The sequence below is a fragment of the Herpailurus yagouaroundi genome, unplaced genomic scaffold (assembly GCF_014898765.1).
Source record: "Herpailurus yagouaroundi ecotype Mexico unplaced genomic scaffold, PumYag 197, whole genome shotgun sequence".
NCBI classification, from domain to species: domain Eukaryota; kingdom Metazoa; phylum Chordata; class Mammalia; order Carnivora; family Felidae; genus Herpailurus; species Herpailurus yagouaroundi.
This window is the reverse complement of record NW_024412428.1, coordinates 23759599-23775498: the sequence shown is the minus strand read 5'-3', so window position 1 is coordinate 23775498 and position 15900 is coordinate 23759599. Positions and strand designations below refer to the sequence as shown.

Below are 15900 nucleotides of genomic sequence, written 5' to 3'. Positions count from 1 at the left end.
AGCTAATTATTTTAAAGATGTCTATCATTTACAATGTTAAAAATAAGTATCGTAAAGCTCACAGCTGAAATGCTGTCAGAACATTTTTGAAGTGCACATTTTGTGTCTTTTAGCCCTGCCTTTTTTTTTTTTCATTGACAGAATAAAATGAGGCATATAAATATTATTGTTGGTTCTACTAGATCGGCCTAATTTTTTTTCCAGTCTCCCCTTTGTCTTTTTTTCCCCCAGATAGGTAAAAATTTGCCCAGTGTGCCCTCCATGGTTGCTATGGCAACCAGTCTATCACACACAGCTAACCTTTTCATTCACTGTGTTAATATTGTCTGTAGGAGCATCTTCTGAATATTGTTTTCCTAGAGCAACCATACTGTAGTCGTTATCTGTGGTCTTGGCATCTTTCTTTGAATTCTTTTTTTGTCCCATTTGGAGTTGACTAGATTTGTAGGCCAAGGCCGGTATAGTGTTCACTAAAATTAACTGCAATGGTTTTTTATTTTCCTTGTACTGACACTGAATATACCGTGAAAAGGCCGACCTGTAGGTCTTGTTGAACAGTGTATACACAAGTGGGTTGACCGCTGAGGAGAGGTAACCGATCCAAACAAACACATTGAGCAGGGCTCCGATGATATCCTCGTTGCAAGACTCTTTGCAGATGACGGCCATTATGTTCGTGATGAAGAATGGGCACCACATCACCACAAACAGAAAGAAGACAATGCCCAGCACCTTGCAGGCCTTTTGCTCATTGCTGATGGACTGCATAGTCCTTCTGCCATAGGACCCTGGTTCCCTGTGGATTGACCGCTGGAAGAGTTTTTCTGAAGACAGGGAACTCTGAGGGAGGAAGCTGAAAGAAGCTAGTTTGGCCCGTGTGCCAAGATCACTCACACACAAAGTAGCTTCTTTCTGGAGTGACTTGATAGTTAGAAAGTAGGTGATCACCATGATGGTTAAGGGAATGAAGAATGACACAAAAGAGCCGATCAGGACGAAATTATCGTCAGCAAGTAAGCAGCTCCCTTTCTTAAAGACCTTGGAATCATCCTGTAGTCCAAAGACTGGTATTGGCATAGATATCCCTGGAGTTGGACAGAAAACGAAACATGATTATGAAGGAATCATCTGTGAGTATCGCTACATCATGGTGGCTGTGCAAAGGATTCTGTATTAACATTGTTTAAAATCTCAACATATACCTTCAATGAGAATTTAAAAGTCTCCTGTCTTTACAGGTATTATGTGGTTATTATATAAAATTTAACATATGGTTATAATATATGGTTATATGTAGTGAAATTATATGTAGTGATAATATTATACTAATGTATATAATATATATTTACTATATATAATGCATGGTTTCTTAAACTTGTATGTTGTTTGCCCTACAGAGATAGTCCTTTACTTCTAAAGAAGTACAATACATCTAGCTTTAATTTTTCATGTTTTTTCTGATTATAACATAATTCTTGTTAATTGGAGAAAATACAGAGTCAAACAAAAATAAAAATGACCAATGATGCTATCACACAGAGATAATCACTATTAACATTATGATGCTATTTATTTTAGATAAACACACACACACACACACACACACACACACACACACACCATTCACACCCATTTTATAACTGAATTTCACATTCAGTTCTGTAACTATTTTTCCCCTAACATTATGAATATAGTTTATAAAAAGAACTTTATGAAATTGTAAACATATTTTCTTTTCAGAACACTTGAAAAATAGAAAAAAGTAACAATAAAGAATAATAATATATATTCTTGCCAGCCAGGGAAAATTCTGATATACATTTTATGTAGTTTTTCTTCCATTTATATGCATGTGTAAATAATTATGTATATGCAGTATTTTATGTGCAGTTTTAGATCTTCCTATTTCATTTAACATTCAATCATGCAAATTGCACATATTTTAAAGTATTTTTGAAAAATATAATTTCCTAATGTGAATTAAAGTAAGTCACCAATTATATTTTATATTTTATTTTTTTTAAATCTAGCTAATTTTGATTCTTTTTTAAAAAAGCTTTTTACTATCAAAAAGTTCTCACACATACAGAAAAAGTACCACCGAAAAACCAAAACAAACCTGGCACAATGAACCCATTACCCAGCTCCAGCAATAATTAATTCAAGGGCAATCTTGTTTCACCCATACTCCCACCTGCTGCAACTCCTCCCATGTTATTTTGAAACAAATCCCAGACAGCATATCATCCAATCTGTAAATATTTTCATATATACATATAAAAGCTATGCATTCTTTTATATTTTAAAGTTTATTTATTTTGAAAAAGAGGGGGAGAGAGACGATCCCAAGCAGGCTCCATGCTGTCAGCATAGAGCCTGAAACAGGGCTCAAACTCACAAACTGTGAGATCATGACCTGAGCTGAAACCAAGTCATACGCTTAACCGACTGAGTCATCCTGGCGCCCCAAAAGCTATGCGTTCTTTAAAAAAACCCAAATATTACAGTATCATTCCCACTCCTAAATAGAAATTTAATATTTCCTTAATATTTTTAAATATGGAATCAGCGTTCAAATTTCCAATTGGTCCATAAAAATCATTATATGTTTTTAGTAGTAGAACATTCATAAGGGTGGAATACAAAATCATAAGCAGCCACAAACTTTTCTTTTATTGATAAATACGGGAGTTAGGTATGAGATGAGAGAATACATGGGAACACTAGCCCATGGTCAACTGTTCCATCATTGAAATTTAGAGAACCCATGCAGCTCCCTTAGGCACAGGGGTTAGGCAGAAGAGAGAACAAAGTGAGTTAAAGGAACACTTGGCCTCTAATGGTGCTAATTTCTCCCCCATGATGCAGGGCCTTATTTAAGGGAGATTGAGCTGGCCACTACCACCACTGTGCAGTTTTGGGGGACTGGGAATGTCTTCCTCTACTGGCCTGGGACAGACCAAGACAATCATGTGATTGCCATAAAGGAAGAGTCAGGGAGAGAGGAAGGAGAGAAAACATGAATCAAATAACTACTTTGTATAACTTAGTTTAAGGTGGCTTCTTTCATGAAAGGGTTGATGCTGCAGGGGCACCCTGGGAGAACATCAGAACAAAGTTTCTTCCTACCCTCTCCCTCAGAGCTGTGTAACAGGGAGCATCTTGCTCACTGCTTCTGACCATCAGTTAGAGCCTAATAAATGGTCACAGTCCAGCCAAGAACACAGGTTCATTTCAGATTTGGGAGCTGCTGCTTGTTGGACTCTTCTATCCATCTGGGAAAACTTCCTTTGAGGCTCTGTAATCTAGTTTGTGCATACTCAGAACACAGTTCAGCTCCATTCAACCACGCACCTGACTCTCCTAACCTCACATTGGCCATCTTTGCAAGGAGGGGACATTAGCTTGAGTTAATGTTTAATGCAAGTCTTTCTCAGTGGCATTTGCCATTATCTTCACAAACTTAATCGACAAGTATTTGTCACTTGTCCATGCCGGGCCATCCCAGTATTCTTGGAAGGTGGAAATAAATGACATCAGAGCTTGGTCTTAAGGACACTGAGTGTGGTTAAATGACTCTTCATTTCCTTTATTCCTCTCTGTCCCTGGCCTGTTGTTGGGAACATTCTATGGCCTGGGGACATCCTCTGAGACTGTATACATACCAGTTTTGTTTAGCCTTCAGAAAACTCTGGATCACAAAAATTAAGAGATGGTTTCTAAGAAGAATGTTTTGTTTTCCAGGTGGTTGAGTATGTACCTGTGACAGGTGTTTCCTGTACTCATCTAGAAGGTCTTTGTTCGACAGTGTAGTTGCTCATTGGTTAGAATGGAGGCTTTGGAGTGAGACAGGCCCTGGATTTGAGTCTGTGTCCTGGCTCTGTGCTCCTGAGCTGGTTACTTCATTTTCATAGTTCCTCATCTATCACCAATGTGCCTCCGTGGATGTGGGGAGGATAAAATGAATCCAGTGTGCAAACACGTAGGACAGTCCTTAGTCCAGAGTGGATGTTCTGCCAATGGTAGATCCACATGGGAGTAGCCTGCTCCAAAGAATCACTCAACTTGAATACATTAACTTGATTTTGTTCTATTTTGTCTTAAACCAAAAGAAGTTAAAAAAATTTGGCTACTGGCTATATTGTTAATAATGATGTAATTATTAGCTTCTGCCAGGGTAGACAAAAGGTCTCAATCAATTTTAATTTTCTACAGCTAGAGCGGTTGATTGCTTTTCTGTTGTGATGAATTACAGCCATTACTATTAGTCATGATACACATAAACAAAATACCAACTGTGTAAAAAGGTATATGGTTTTGTTATTAAACTCTTGGGTGTGCATTTTCCTAATGCAAAGGAAGTTGCTACTGTGAGTCTTTTGCCCTATTTTGTTTGCAGCCTGGTTGGTGGTTTATATAAGTGGCAATTCTCAATTAACCAGAATAAAGTACTACTTAAAACACAAAACTCTTCAGTCATTTGGAAGTCAGGTGAGTGTACTTGTTTGGCAAGAACAAAAGAACACACACCCTCCAGAATGGCTCAACTTCTGTAGCCAGGGAGATAAAGGGATGATGGAGCCATTTTACAAAGTGGAGATTCCCTCTTTTAGCTGCCTGGGATAAAGAGCCACTTTAAAATGCATATGGCAAGGAGCGCCTGGGTGGCTCAGTCGGTTAAGCGCCCGACTTTGGCTAAGGTCGTGATCTCACAGCTTGTAAGTTGGAGCCCCACATTGGGCTCTGTGCTGACAGCTCGGGGCCTGGAGCCTGCTTTGGATTCTGTGTCTGCCTCTGTCTGTGCCCCTTCCCCGCTTGTGCTATGTTTCTCTCTCTCTCTCTCTCTCTCTCTCTCTCTCTCTCTCTCTCTCTCTCAAAAATAAATAAACATTTAAAAAAATTAAAAAAAAACCTCTTTATAAATTGGATATGGAACGAAGACATAGGCAGGCTGTCTGGAAGGGGGACCTTGATTTGGAAGAGGATAATCAACCTGATTGTACTTTAAATGACCCATTCCTCTTTACATTTAACACCAATGTCCTGACTATTGTCAATTTACCATTCTTTTTTAGTGCCTCACTTGTAGTAAAGGTCAGCAAGGGTTTATGGAAAGAAAAACTAGACAGTTAAAGCAATACTCTGTAAAAGAGGGGAAAGAATTTTATGTCAAAGAACTAGAACATTTAAGGAGGCTTTGTGGGTAGGAGAGAGTTCAAAAACTCTCCTACCAAGAGAGACGAAGACACTGGCTTGTATCCAAGGTTGAGGTCACAGCCATCTGCAGTGCATTAATTTTCTGGCTGCTTTGTTTGATAATAGCTGCTTTTGGAGACCTGACATCTCCTCTCACTTGAAATTTCTGCATATAAAGCATTTTCCTTTATGAACAAATAGACAGTAGCTTAAAGTACGTGACTCTGCATTTTGTTTAATATATTTTTCTGAGGAGTGGTAAATAGCAGTCAAGATTCAATATCAGTACTGGCTCTTCCATGCACATTCTCATTTTGTTTTTTTCATTAAAATTCAGACAATGAAATGCATGGGAAATACTGACACCCAGGAGCATGAAGACTTGGGCCGGTGTCGTGTTTTAGGGTGCCTCGGCTTACTCTGCACATTAAGTTTGCACCTCTGGTTAACATCTAACCATGGCCTGGTGAATAGCCTTAACTCTGGAGCACTGGCTGTGAAAGATAAGCTTTATTCTTAATCCTAGCTTTTTACGCTTTAATATCTGGGGACTGAGTGTGCTTCTGCCGGAGCGTTTCCTTGGGAAGTAAGAAGGTTGCCTTACTAGGTATGATCCTCTGATAGGGAACACGACTGTGGAGTCCGCAGGGCCTCAGGTCTTGTAGGGGGTAGGGGGGAAAGAAACAAATACTTCAGGGCTTTTGTGAAAAAGACTGAATTTTGGTTCATGGGTTTCATTTCCTCTGGAACTACTTCCTTTCCTTTGTATTTTAACTCACACCGAATGTTCTCCAGTAATACGAATGGCTTTACTATCAGTTTGACAGAAAGCGCCATTCGTGAATACTGCAGGATAGTCATCATACGGCAGGGAGAGAGAGAGAGAGATGGGGTATCTAAGGGCAACTGGGGCTGGGACTCATCCTTCTAATAGGAAGTGTAAAGTTCAAGAGTTGCTATATTTCTTATAATCTATGGTCTGCTGACCAGGCAGATAAAAGTGAGAGCTAGATCAACATGTCAGTTACCCAAGAAATTATGTTTCTTTTTAGGTTAATTCTTAATATCTCTAATAATAAATCATAACTTCTCAAAGTACTTTCACATGTATTCATTCACCTTGACTTTTTTTTTTTTTTTTTTTACAAAATCGTAAAAACATTACCCACACTGTCCTATGGGTAGATAAAAATTTCAGTTTGTGGAAAAGCTGAGGGCTAGCAAGCTTAGGTGATTTATTTACACTCATAGCAATTTAGGGGCTAAATCCAGACTCCTATGTAAATTTCTCATTTCTTATGGATGATTTTTTTTTCCTACTTGCTTATTTACAAGAGTAGCTACAGAAGTCTATGACTATACCAGAGGTCCTTAACATTGGTTTCAGGAAGTCTGTGATGTTTCTGAAATCTGCACAATTTTCATATATGTGCTTACTTTTTGACACAGATTATCAAAAAAAGTTCCAGGCCCCAAGGCAGTTAATAAACACTAAATTATATTGCTTCCCTGTGTCAAGAGCACACACACACACACTCTAATGGTTCTCTGCATTTTGATACTTTCTTTTTTTCATTCTTTAATCTCAAGGTCAAAGTTTCCTCTGGTGAGACATTATTCTTTGAAGTCAGACAGCTATTCTAAAACTAAAATCCTTATAATCAACACCTAGTTTCCTCTTTTGTATGGTAGTTATTCTTTTTAAAAAATTTTTTTTTAATGTTTTATTTATTTTTGAGACAGAGAGAGACAGAGCATGAGCAGGGGAGGGGCAGAGAGAGAGGGAGACACAGAATCTGAAGTAGGCTCCAGGCTCTGAGCTGTCACCACAGAGCACGATGCGGGGCTCGAACTCACGAACCATGAGATCATGATCTGAGCCGAAGTTGGACGCTTAAGTGACTGAGCCACCCAGGCGCCCCAGTATGGTAGTTATTCTTAAATTTGGCTGCATATTAGAATTACCTAGGGAGCTTTTAAAAATTACATTGCATGGGCACCATTCCCAGAGGTTCTGATACTGGTACTTTTAGAAAATGGTAATGTTCGGACCCCACATGAACATTGTTACTCAAACAAAAGAACACCTGGGTGATCCTGATATGCAACTAGTGCTGAGAACCTGGGATGTATAGGGTGAAAAGCATAGTACAAATGTCTTTATTTTGAAAGAAGAGTAAATAGAGGAAAGTCTTACAGCTGCTCCCTTTGCCTTTATTAAACAACTCTATTAATTTCCAAAAGGCTCGGGCTGACCTCAAGTGGAGAAATGATGGAGAGTTTCCAGGGAAAGAAGCCTGCCTCCACCCCTCCCTCAACTTGGCTATGAGTTATCTGGGGGAAAAAATGTGTTGCGTGAGTTATTGTATAAAGCTACCCATCCTTGTTTTAATAGTTTGACTGTTATGGCTAAATGCCCCCAAAGGCTTAAAGCTTGTGTTCTGTCCCAGGAGATAGGAGATACTCGGAAGAAATACTCAGTCTCCCTGAAGTATAGCCAGTCGGGAACTACCGAAAGCCACTGGCCCAACTGCCCTGTCATGGATTCCTGGAAAGATGGTCTCTTGCTCTTCAGACCCTCATTCTGTTTCCTTTCAGTTTCGTAGCCTGGAAGTTGTGCTTTACTATGATAATCTTGCATTGAAAGGTAAAGGGACTGAATTCTGACTTGCAGGATGTGGATTGTCAGCTGTCGCTCTGACACCTGGCAGCCCATCATGTCTTTCCTTCCAAGGCAGATTGACTTCCATGTACCATCTTTTCCCGTCAATGTGTTATGTATCCCACATAGAATCTGAATGATATGTTGGCATGTGGATAAATGATCAGAGCCTCATTTTGCTGTTGGAATCACAATTCGTAGAGAAACTTATCAAATTCTTCAACTTGTCATCCACTGACCCTTTTTTAAATAAGCGGATATTACACTATTCACCAACAATGGAAAAGTTTCTTTTAGCAATATGCTCACAAACAGAGGTTTATTTAGAAAAAAAAAATCATCTCTGCTTCATATTACTAAACCTCATCTTCAAAGTATCACATCCTTTCCTCCATTTGTTTTAAAAGATCTTGTAGTGATTCTTTCTGAAAGCATGGGGAATGGGTCTCACATGTGACGTCTCATTTCAGAGACTCTGGTCTAGAGTGTGTTCAGCCACAGGGATGGTAGCTGGAAAGTTGGCTTGCAGCAGGTGACCACATAATCCAGGCCCACAGGTTGTCAATTCTCCTTCCCTTAGCCTCTCTTATACTTTCCCAAAGCAGCATTTATCATATGACATAATGAAGGACTACAGTTGCCCTAATGCTCAAGCCATTACCAACTACTGAGCCCATCCTACAAGGTCTTTGTGATCTGGCCTTAATGTGATCATTCAACGTTGTCAATTTTTGAAATAGTCATGTGGCAGTCTCTCTCTTCTTTATGCCATCTCTTGAATGATTCAGAATGGAGTTATATATAGCTTGATTTCTCAGCCAATCACATAATATGATCTGAAGAACTCTCAAAATCTGCCGGCTCCCACCTGTGTCTTTTCCCAGTGGCTTGCTTGCTGGAACATTGCAATGTGCCACTGATAGAATGAGAGAGGTCCCATTGTTTTGTACCTGTAACACCTCAGACAGTTAACTAATAATCCAAGCCCAAGTTGTAGTGGCACAGAGATGCACAGCCGGGAAGAACCCTGGGGGCGTGGCCCTTGGAAAGGAAAGTAGTCACAGGAGAGAAGACACAGGCTATAGCTCAGGGATGCAGGTCAGAGAGGATGTGGTATCTGTGGCATGTCGTGTTTCCTCTGGGGGAACGTGTGCTGTAAATAGTAACTGAAAGGTAGACTCACTTCTCCATTTTGCCCTGGTTCAGTTCTGATTCCATCCTCTTTCCTGAAATACTCTACCAACCAGTGGGGGCTCCAGAATGTCTCTTTAGCAGGGCCCTACAGGTGGCATCTGGCTGGGCATGGGAGACAGAAATAACCTCATTTTGTGGCTCCATTTGCAGAGTAAGCATACTGTTTTTGCTTTGACTCTATGATTGTTTGGATTTGGGGGGCTGCAGAAGGAGGTTATGTTCCCAAACCACTCCCTACATTTAAGATAAATCTCATGACATCTTTCTTTAAGGACATGCCCTGTATGAAGCTTTCCTAAAATTCTCCCTGTAATAAGAGCTCTTTTAGTCTATATTCCTTCATCACCTTCATAAATAATTTATGCTGTGCTAATTCACACTTCTAATACCTTAGAATTTTTCTCTGGAAGTGTCATTTCACCCACGAGGCGATAATCTCATTAATGGCAGGGGTATCTTTTACTTACTGGAAGCCACTCCAGCATTTTGTGGGATTGATGAGTGAGTCAGTGAAAGGGAGAAAAAAAAAAAAAAAAAGGAATCATAATCAACTTTAGTGACACAGCTTGAATTTACTGCATTATTTTATAATGTTTCCCTTCATTTTCGCTGGGAAAACACAATAAAATGTGGCTTCCCATTAGCCACTGAGGGCAGAAAGAAGGAAAGTGGGTATTGCAATGATACTTAATAATTTGTGTACTTTTCGGAGAGAAGAACATATAAGATTAACTAGCATGTGCACTGACTACTTTGACAGCTAAAATCACCAGGGGAAAGATGCTGTAAAATACAGTGCCTGAGCGGGAATCAGGAGACCTGGGCTTATTCTTGTATGGTTTGGCTCATAGTCTGGATGTAGGGCTGTTATTTTTCTCAAAGCTCTCTTTCAGATAGACTGAATGAGTGTGTGTTGACAAATAAGAGCCTGATGCAGTGAGGTAAGTACAGACTGGGCCACCCCAAGAGGCACGCGTGTGCCCTGGCTGACAATCACCGACTGTGTGACCTTAGGTTGCTTAACTTTGAAGCCTCCCTCTGTGAGGTGCAGATACATAAACAGAGGACCTTCTGTAATTTACATATAGGGCTTTGGTGAGAAAACAGTGGGGCCATGTGTCTGAACTATTTTGTAAACTTTTGAGATGACCGTGATTATAATTTACTTAGTGCTATGCTAGACTCTTGGGTACCTCGAAAGGCCTTTGAGAACCTTCATGGAGCCTAAGATCTTTATCTCCTAAGATAAAATACACACACCTAATCTAGACAGATAGTGGTGCGGAGTAGAATGAGATCAAGAGGGGGCGCCTGGGTGGCTCAGTCGGTTGAGTGTCCGACTTCGGCTCAGGTCATGATCTCACAGCTCGTGAGTTCGAGCCCCGTGTCGGGCTCTGTGCTGGCAGCTCAGAGCCTGGAGTCTGCTTCGGATTCTGTGTCTCCCTCTCTCTCTCTGCCCCTAACCCACTTGCAGTCTGTCTCAAAAATAAATAAACATTAAAAAAATTAAAAAAAAAAAGAATGAGATCAAGGGACAAAAGCAGCCACATGGATAAACATGGATAAAGATGGATGGATGTGTGAGCTCAGCATGTGATGCTCATTGTGGGTTACTGTCTCCGGGGGAAAAAGCTGTGTAGGAGACAAGTTGCTGATTCACGTCCTGTGGGTGAACAGAATCCGGATGGCAGTATGATCTGGATGGGGGAGACAGGTGTATGATTGCTGTGCACCCAGGACCCCGGTGCACCTGGCCTTGCTGGGTTGAGTTCTGCTGTGTTTGGCATGCACCTGTGAACTCAGGAGCAAGCACACATGTTACTTCTCAGAGGCATCAAGCAGGCCTGTCTGTGTTAGCAATCAGTTTCAGTTATCCACCCGTTAATCAAATATTAATTGAATATACAGTGAAGTAGGTACTTTAGGGATTTGAGAGGAAGGAGGTGCTTGAGTCTATAATCGCTGCTTTCCATTCCAAGACTTTTTGCTGTCATGCATGAACTCCTCAGTCCAAACCAAGACTAGGGAGAAAGACGGCACAGAGATGTAAGCAGAAAAACTAGGTTTAACAGGGGCATCAGTTGGTTAAAAATAATACAATCAAGGGAAATCTGTATTTAGCCTGGATTTTTTTTTAAAGTTTGTTTATTTATTTAGACAGAATGTGCATGAGCATGACCAGGGGAGGGGAAGAGAGAGAGGGAGAGAGAGAATCCCAAGCAGGCTCCATGCTGTCAATGCAGAGAACTACGTGGGGCTACAACTCACGAGCCAGTGAGATCATGACCAGAGCCAAGATCAAGTCAGATGCTTAATTGACTGAGCCAGCCAGGTGCCCCTGGGTTCTTGTTTTTTAAAGTCAGCTATAATGAGAGATATCAGTTCTCAAATGTTTTGGTCTCAAGACTCCTTTACACATTTAAAAATGATAAAGGACTCTAAAGGATCTTTATTTCTGTGGATTATACCTATAAATATTTGTGGTATTAGAAATGAAAACCAAGGGCACTTAAAATAATGATGTATCAATTCATTAAAAAAGAAAACTAATAAACCCATTCCATGTTAACATAAATAACATTTTTTTAAATGTTTATTTATTTTTGACAAAGAGAGAGAGAGAGAGAGAGAGCATGAGTGGGGGAGGGTCAGAGAAAGAGGGAGACACAGAATCTGAAACAGGCTCCAGGCTCTGAGCGGTCAGCACAGATCCCGACGCGGGGCTCAAACTCACGGACTGTGAGCTCGTGACCTGAGCTGAAGAAGGACGCTCATCCGACTGAGCCACCCAGGCGCCCCAACATAAATAAAATTTTTATGGAAAAGAATTATATTTTCCAGAACAATAGAAGAATGGCAAATGTCAAATGTCAATAGAAGAATCGCACTATTTTGTAGTTTTGAAAGTTTCTCTTATGGCTGGTTTAATAGAACACAGCTGGATTCTCACAGACGCTTCTGTTTTAGTCTGTTATATCACATACAACATATCCTCCAGAAAACTCCACTATACCCTTATAAAAGGATGAAAGGGAAAAGAGAAGATAACACCTGATTTCTTGCCAACTTTATGGAGATATAATTGACATATAAGTGTAAGTTTAAGCTGTAGTGTGTGATGATCTGAAGCACCTATACATTGAGACGTATTTGCCACAATAAGGTTAGTTAACACATCCTTCACCTCACGCAATTCCCGTTTCATTGTTATTGTTATGGTGAGAACATTAGAGCTCTACTCTCCCAGCAACTTTCCAATATACAATACAGTTTTGTTAACTGTCGTCACCATGCTGTACCTCGGAAACCCCAGAACTTATTTATAACTAAAAGTTTGTACCCTATGTCCAACACCTCCTCATTTTCCCCGCTTTTCAGTTCCTGGTAACTACCATTCTTCTCTGTTCCTAGAAGTTTGATGTTTTTAGATTCCACATGCAAGAGAGGTCATACGGTATTTGTCTTTCTCTGACTTCTTTCACTTAGCATAATGGCCTCAAAGTCCATCCATGTTGTCACAAATGACAGGAATTTCTTCTTTTTCGTGGCTGAATAATGTCACATTGTATCTATCTATATCTATATCTATATCTACATACATACACATATCTATCTATCTATATATAGATATAGATATACAAGCCACATTTTCTTCATCCATTCATCGTTGGGCACTTAGGTTATTTCCATGTTTGACTATTGTGATACGGCTGCTACAAACATTGAGGTGCAGATATCTCTTTGAGATAGTGATTTCTTTTCCTTGGATATTAGTACTGTTGTTGTTCTTGTTTTTGTTGTTATGAAAATAGTATCAATTTCTTGGACATCTTGAAAGCATCTCAGGTATCCCCAGAAATCCCACTGATGTAGGAGGAAAACTATCAGCTTGGGATCAGAAAACCCACGTTTGGATTCCCTATGACTTTTAAGCAAGCCACTTAATCCCTGTGAGATCTTTCACCTTTAAAATGGGTAATGTTCTATTATTTAATAGTATCCCCTTTAACAACTTATCATGAGGGACAATGAAAATTGCTGTTCTCTTGGTAATAAATACAGTATCGTCTAGTAGATGGAAATCATAGAGAAGAATGCTCCACAGCCTTCCTTAATGTGCTGAGTTCTTTATTCTGTCTAAAAATCCCTTCTGTAGCTGAGACTTCCAATGCCCCTTGTTTGGATGTCATAGAAATCCAAACCAGCCTGATGTCATCTTTACAGCTTAGCTTAAAAATCTGTGCCTCGCTTGCTCATGTAGAAGTCTGTTAATATGGAACCTGGTTATCACTTACCTAGAGGCCTCGTCGAGCAAGACCATCGCCCAGAATGGTTGATAATGGACTCCTCAAAGCTGTAATTTTCCATAGCTGACTAGCAAATGATGAAGATTTAATGGCCTCTCCTGTGAATGGTGACAATTAAGTCAACTGCCAGGAGTACTGAGTAACAGGTGTGTAATATGATATTGCTTTAGAAAGTACATGCTAGGATTCACAGAGCAAGGATAAAGAGAGATTTCTACTGCGTACTTCCTCTGTGGGAACAAGGATGGCCTTACAAAATCTGGGGTTTCTTTCACAGGTGTTAGGGTTCACAGATATCAGCGTGATTGGCTTTCTCCCAAGGCACCCCCAATGAAAGGAGGGTCTGCCGTTGCTTGTTTTATCAGTCAGGGTACTTTGGTTTGAAGCAACAGAAGCTGATTTGGGCTGATGTAGCAGAAAATGAGTTTAATAAAATGATACAGAGTAGTTCAAAGAATTCTTGACAGGGCTGGGCTCCAGGCTAAAATTCCAGGAGTAAAATTGCATTACAAATTTGGTTTGATGAGGAAATGTCTGTTTTCCTTGTCCACTCAGCACCGGGGCGACAACAACAGAAGGTCCTGCCTCACCAATGCCACTTCTACATCAGGGACTCAATTACGCAACTGCCGGAAGCCGGACACCTCAGCCACCTCCATGCTGGCAAAAATAGAGGTGGTTTGCTCACCTATTTGTTCACTTTGCTCTTTTCTACATCACAGTTTTGCCAGGGTACTGCTATTTGGGTGAATCTAGGCGATGAGCCAATGTTCTAGCTATAGGGAAGGCTTGGAATTTGAGTTCTGCTTCTTGGGAATTTCCCTAAATATAGAAAGGTTAGTTGAAAGAGACAGGCAGCCACAAATATGTCAAGAACCCATTTAACTTGACCTTTCTATGGCATGATTTGTAGCTGCTGTAACTGAGCTGGGCCTGGGAGATGCTTCTCCCAAAGATGGTGATGCTAGAATTTCTGACATTTTCCTATGTTCATCTTTTTTCCTGTGATTGTTCTCTTTTCTCTGCCATCTCTGTGGTCAGCATACGTTCAACTATTTAATATTTTAATATGAGCCAATCTGGAAATTACCTACCAGTACCTGTGAAATGTTTGTGGGGCTAGCGTGGTCATATAACTGAGCCATGTTGTGGGGTATAAGGTGATAGATAGAACAGTACTTGGTAACCTGGGAAGTGTCTAAGGACAATGAGGTTCAGTTAAAAAAAAAATACACATTATACAAGCCAGAGAACACATATCTCTGGGCTAGACAAATTTTTCATTATTCAGTTAGCTTGGCACAGGTTTGGAACTTTAAATAAACTTTATTTGGGGTTCTTCTTTATTCATATCTCTTATGGGCTTCTTATCTTGGCTTTGCTCTTGGGGTCACTGGTCCTGCATTGATAGATTGACATTATTTCTATCACAAGCCTCAGTCACGTTTTTGTTTTTGTTCCTAAGCCCATCGATCAAGCAGGGTCTTGATCTCAGCATGGGTGTCAGATGCAATCCCCTTGGATTCAGATCCAGTCACAGAGGGTGGATTAGCTCTTGTTCTCACAGTGTCTGTGGAGGAGGGGACACAGAGAGTCCCCAACTAGCAACTCATTTTTCTAACCTGAGCTAAACTTCAGGATCTCCCTCCTGTCTTAGCCACCATCTCTTTGAGCTGCTAGGATTCTAGAAATTTATCTGTAGTTCCACCTTTCCCATCTGGTCTGGCCCAGACCTCCAAACTTCCCATCCAGTTTAGGAAGGCTGAGATGAAGAGCTTTGGGTTTTGATTCCTCTCAGACTGTGTTTGTGGTGAGATTTCATTTACTCCATCTTCTGCATAGTCGTTTGTATCCTGAAATTTTAGTGGTTTGGGGGAAGAACATTTTTGTGACATCGGAGATACAGTTTTCTGGTCTAATTTCTGCTTCTGAATGCCCTGTCTTCTTTGGTCTAAGTGGTTTTGCGGAAAGAGGCAGCGATATCAGATTAAAAAGCAGCCTTCACCAAGAAGTGTTATCTGGTTGTTATCAAGACAATCATTTGTTGTTGTTTTCAAAGACCTAACATGGAGCTTAACGATCAGCTGGTGAAGCATCTTCCTTTCATAGTTGGTGAACTAAGGTAGAGAGATATTAAATGCTTCTCACAACTTTACACTGATAAAAGAGTGGTGTACTGGCAGAAAGAGTGACAAACCCTATACTTACAGGTATCCGCCATATGTCAGACACTGTGTAAGCCTGCAACAAATTTCATCCCCACAAGGTACCCGTAAGGCAAGAGTTATTATCCCCATTTTCAGGTGGAGAAAACTGTGTTTCCAAGATATTCTGTAATTGGCTCTAGGTTTTCAGTTAGTGAATGAATGGACTAGGATTCCAACGTAGGCCTCATTGGTTTTCTTCTGTACCTCGCTTTGTGTTAGGACCTTGGCCTTGTGATCCCTAGTCTAGAGGGCCTTTGACTACATCAGCGTTTAGTCAGCTTTTTCATTTGCTTTCACTTTATAACAAATACTTCGTTAGGCTTTAAGGATTACG

General features: G+C 40.3%; 1 protein-coding gene across 2 annotated transcripts in view; it reads right to left on the bottom strand.

Annotated features, from left to right (window-relative positions):
* Positions 1 to 208: 208 nt before the first annotated feature.
* The window catches only part of HTR2A (5-hydroxytryptamine receptor 2A), a 57737-nt gene continuing 42045 nt past the window's right edge, over positions 209 to 15900 (bottom strand). For both annotated transcript variants that reach the window (XM_040448438.1, XM_040448440.1), the window contains one exon: positions 209 to 1085. In XM_040448438.1, the coding sequence (XP_040304372.1) occupies positions 286 to 1085 (800 nt within the window). In that variant the 3' untranslated portion in view covers positions 209 to 285. The remainder of the gene's footprint in view (positions 1086 to 15900) is intronic.